At 44.7% G+C, this 4,476-nt stretch overlaps 1 protein-coding gene across 1 annotated transcript in view; it reads right to left on the bottom strand.

Moving 5' to 3' along the window:
• MCM3AP (minichromosome maintenance complex component 3 associated protein) overlaps positions 1–4,476 on the bottom strand; it is a gene marked incomplete in the record, with an annotated part of 67,198 nt that overhangs the window by 25,937 nt on the left and 36,785 nt on the right. Inside the window, 2 exon segments of the mRNA XM_014581962.2 lie at positions 1,890–2,087; positions 4,006–4,158. Coding sequence (XP_014437448.1) covers positions 1,890–2,087; positions 4,006–4,158 — 351 coding nt within the window.

The raw sequence follows: 4,476 nt of genomic DNA on the forward strand, positions 1-4,476 counted from the left end.
TCTTTTTTTTTTTTTTTTTAAAGACAGGTTAATGGACCAGTAGATGGTGTAATGGTTATACCACTGGACTTCCACATAGTAGAGTCCTGGACCCAGTGACATAGAACTCATGCCAGGTACATGTGCATGCGTGCCCACCCAAGATCCTTTTTTTTTTCTTTGCTATAGGACACATGTGCTCACCAGAAAGACAGAGAGAGACAGAGAGACAGAAAGCGAGAAATGACCCCCCAGGGGGTATGGTCACACCGCAATCCCTTCTCCTCCAGTCTCCTCTCAGGATCTTGGGCACGCATGCACATGTGCCCGGCGTGAATTTAAGCCACTGGGTCCAGGGCTCGAACCGCAGTCGACTACATGGGAGTTCAGCGACATAGCCATTACGCTAACTGCTGGTGCCCCCACCCAAGATCCTGAGAGGAGAACTGAGAAGGGATTGCAGTGTATCCATCCCCACTGGGGAGTGATTTCTTGTTTTCTGTCTCTGTCTCTCTAGCAAGCGTATGTTCCCTAGAGTAAAAATCTCTCTAAAAAAAACCAGAAAAAGAAACAAGTTAATCAGAGGACTCCATTCCAGATATCAAAAGAAAAAAGAAGTTATCTGTTGTGTGTTTACCATAGGAGATTCCACAATAAACCCACAAAAATTTCTGCCCTTTAAAAACAAATGCTTTCATAGGGAGAGAATAGCCTCTTTTAGTGAGGGAAGTGTCAGTGCCATATGTAGCAAATGCTACAAGGTGGGGCAGGAACTCTGGTGCAAGTGCTTGTCTCACTCAGGGTGGTCAGAGAAAAGGGCATGTAAGCAAAGCCCTTAAGGAAAGTGGGTGGAGCCAGCATCCCTATTTCTGGAATACAGCAAAGGGGATAGCCATATATTGCTAGGACTGGATCTGCATGGAGAGAGCAATGAGGGCAACTAAGGGAGGGGGTTTGTCTCATGGCGCAAAGATTCGGGCAGTGGCAGAGAAACGTCAAAAAAAAAGGTGAGGCATCATGCTAGGGTGCTAGTGGATACTTCTGCTGTGGTGCTGAGGATGTAGGGAGTGAGGTCCAGAGTGTAAGTCAGCAGGCAGTCAGGCAGCTAAAATAATAGACTAGGAAAAGGCTGGAGGGCCATGCCAAAAGGCCTCAAAGGAGGCACTGGGGCAAGGAAGTCACCTTCTGCAGTAGCATGAGTGTGGACAAGATTGTGTGTAAACAAGATGGAAACAGGAGAAGCAGGGCATCTGGAAACAGAGGGGACAGGGTAGGGACAAGGATGAGATCCTGAGGCCAACATGGACCTCTGACTGCCTCAATGAGAATGGATATGGCCTATACTTAAATTGGGAAGACCAAGATAAATTATATTCTACTGAGTTATATTCTACTGCCAGGCCCGTGAGTTCTTAAGGTAAGTTTCATGAGATCAGAGCCCAACTTCCCAGTGGTAGAGCAAGACACATGTCCACAACCCTAGGAGAGGCAATCTTCAAGATACTGCCTAGGGATCAGCAGCTGGTGTAGTGACTATGTTGCTGGATTCCCATGTGTTCAATCGTGGTTCGAGTCTTGGACCCGGTGGCTTAAACTCATGCTGGGCACGTGTGTATGCATGCCCAGGATCCCGAGAGGAGAATGGAGAAGAGATTGTGGTGTGGTCATCCCGCCCAGGGCCTGATTTCTCGCTTTCTATCCCTCTGGCTCTCTGAAGAGTGCATGCACCCTATAGCAGAAACCTCTCTGGAAAAAAGAAAAAAAAAAAAAAAAGATACAGCCTGTGCCTGTCCTCATTTCCTGACCTCCACTTGACCTAACTCTGAAAATGCAAATGTTAATTCAACTCTTGTTAAAATGAAGTGGGAGAAGGAGAGCCCTGAGGAGGCATGCAGTGTCTGAATGCTGACCTGGTACAGGAGATGCCCACTTTCCCTGCATGGCCCAAGTCCAGGAGGCCTTTGGCCAGGTTCTCCTCAGCAATGGGACACTCTGCACTGGGCACCAGTGCCTTCAGCTGGTCATTCACGTCCACACAACAGGGCGCTGCAGGAAAGGCCCGCATCTGGCGCCTCAGTTTCTTCCGGGCTGCAACAGCTTCCCTCCACCTGGTGGACACACAAACACAGAATCACTAGGTATTAATATTTTCCAGATTCACCCCAGAGGACAAATACAAAAACATGCTTCAGCATCCTGACACAGAAAAACACATTTTTGGTAATCTGTTTGGGTCTCTTCCAGCAAGTCCTCAAACAGGAAAAACAGATCAGAATTAAAACTCAAGCATAGGAGTCATGATATCAAATGATAACTATGAGCAATGAAACTATCAAAGAGCTATATTGAACAATCTTTGGAGGCTGATTTGGCAATATGGATACAAGTATAAGACGCGAGTGCCCTTGGTCTAGTTGGACTTTATCTCCAGATACGTGTGCAGACATGTTTACACAAGGAAGGTCACTGCAGCACTCTTAGCCATAGGAGAAGAGAGCAGGCTGCATGAAAGATGGTCAGCAGGCGACCAAGAAGGTCATTTTGGTACATTTGCAAAATGATAACCCCCTCAATATTACTGACAATAGTAGGAAGAGCTTGAGATTCTGCTATGGTTAGGCCTCCACCTTATATCAAATAAAGAAAAGCTTAGAATAGAGCAAGGAATATACTCCCACTTCTGTCAACAACCACACAAAAAGGACAGAAATCTTCTGGATAAGGTACACAAGCAGCTGCAACTTCTGAGGTATGGACAAGGGTCTGTTATAAAAAAGGGACTCACTTTTCTTTGTATCCCATATATAGGGTAGTGATTTCCAAGGACATTGTTACATACTTTAAAATTTATTATGAAATGAATCACTGTATAACATACATAACACATATATGTCCTGTTTAGAGATTACTGCTCAAACATTTACATACTTCTGTCCATTTGAGAAACTATGGCTGTAACCACCACCCCACCTATTCTCAAAGGGAACCAATAGACTGAGTATGTATATTCATTATGTTCCTTCTACTACTATATATAAATCCCAATTTATTTAGTTTGAATTTTCATTATTTTGTAGAGGTCAGAGAGAAAAAGAGACAGGGAGAGGGAGAAAGCATCCTCCATTTGGATGTGGTCATGCCACAATCCATTCTCCCATTTCTCCATCCTGTTGGGATTTGGGTTATGTATGTATACAAACGGAGCATGTTTTTCAAGCTGCTGAGGCTGGGATTCAAACCTCCTAGGCAGCCATGTAGGATATAGCTCCCCAACCTCTAGGCCAAAGGCCAACACTGAATACACACTATATATTGTATTTATTTCCCCAAAATAGCTTTTTTTCTTAGTAATTATGTTTTGGAAATTCATACATGGAGCAGCAGGTAGCATAGTGGTTAAGGTGCTAGACTCTCACATGGCCAGTTGAGGTTTGAGCCCTGGACCTGGCAGCTTGAAAATCACGCTAGGCATGTGTGTGTGCGTGTCCCAAATTCCAAGAGAAATATTAAAGAAAAGGGACTGTGGTATGGCCGTCCTCCTGGGGGGTAATTTCTCACTTTCCTTCTGTCTTTCTCTGGTGAGCAAAAGCACCCTATGAAAAACGTAAAAAAAAGGAAAAGAAAAACTCATATATGTTGGTGCATGGAGCCATAATTTGACTTGTTGACAACAATTTCCCAGTGTCTAGCAAAGAGTAAATAGAAGACAGCCTATAAATACCTATTGAAATACAGAGCAGCTGTCACTCCCCAACTGAATTCCTTCCTTACTCCCTTTATTTACAAAGCACACATGTGCATGTATGTATACATAATTGTTTCTATATAAAAGTATAATCCAATTAGAATAGAGTCCATGGGGCTGGCAGGTGGTGTGGTAGTTAAGGGCACTGGACTCCCACATGGCTGACGGCAGTCTGAGTCCCAGACCTGGCAGCTTGCTTGAAATTTGAATTTGATAAAACTTCCTGTGTGTGTGGGATTCTATCTTCTACATGATTTTATCTGTAAGCACAAATGACTTACCGTTGTAGATACTTGCAGAAACACTGAAGTTCCTGGAGTGTCTCCTTTGCAGTCTGAAAAATTTCCTCCACAAGAAATAAGTCCACCAGGTGGGTACAAACATCCTCACAGCAACGGGCCATGCGGACCCTCTGGTCTATCTCCACAGCATTCCTAGGAAACAAGGCAATCAACACGGAAGATACTGCACCAGGGCAGATACCCCCAGATACTTGCTTTAAAATGCAAGTCTACATTCTTTTTTTTTCTTTTTTTTGAGTTTTTTCCTATAGGGTATGTGCGCTTGCTAGAAAGACAAGGAGAGACAGAGAGACACAAAGCAAGAAATCACCCCCAGGGGGGATGGCCACACCACAGTCCCTTCTCCTTTCAGGATCATGGGCGCACAGGCACCTAGCGTGAGTTTAAGCCACCGGGTCCAGGACCTGAACCATGGTCGACTACATGGGAGTCCAACAACATAGCCATTAC

This window comes from Tupaia chinensis, unplaced genomic scaffold, assembly GCF_000334495.1.
Source record: "Tupaia chinensis unplaced genomic scaffold, TupChi_1.0 Scaffold141399_1, whole genome shotgun sequence".
Lineage (NCBI taxonomy): Eukaryota > Metazoa > Chordata > Mammalia > Scandentia > Tupaiidae > Tupaia > Tupaia belangeri.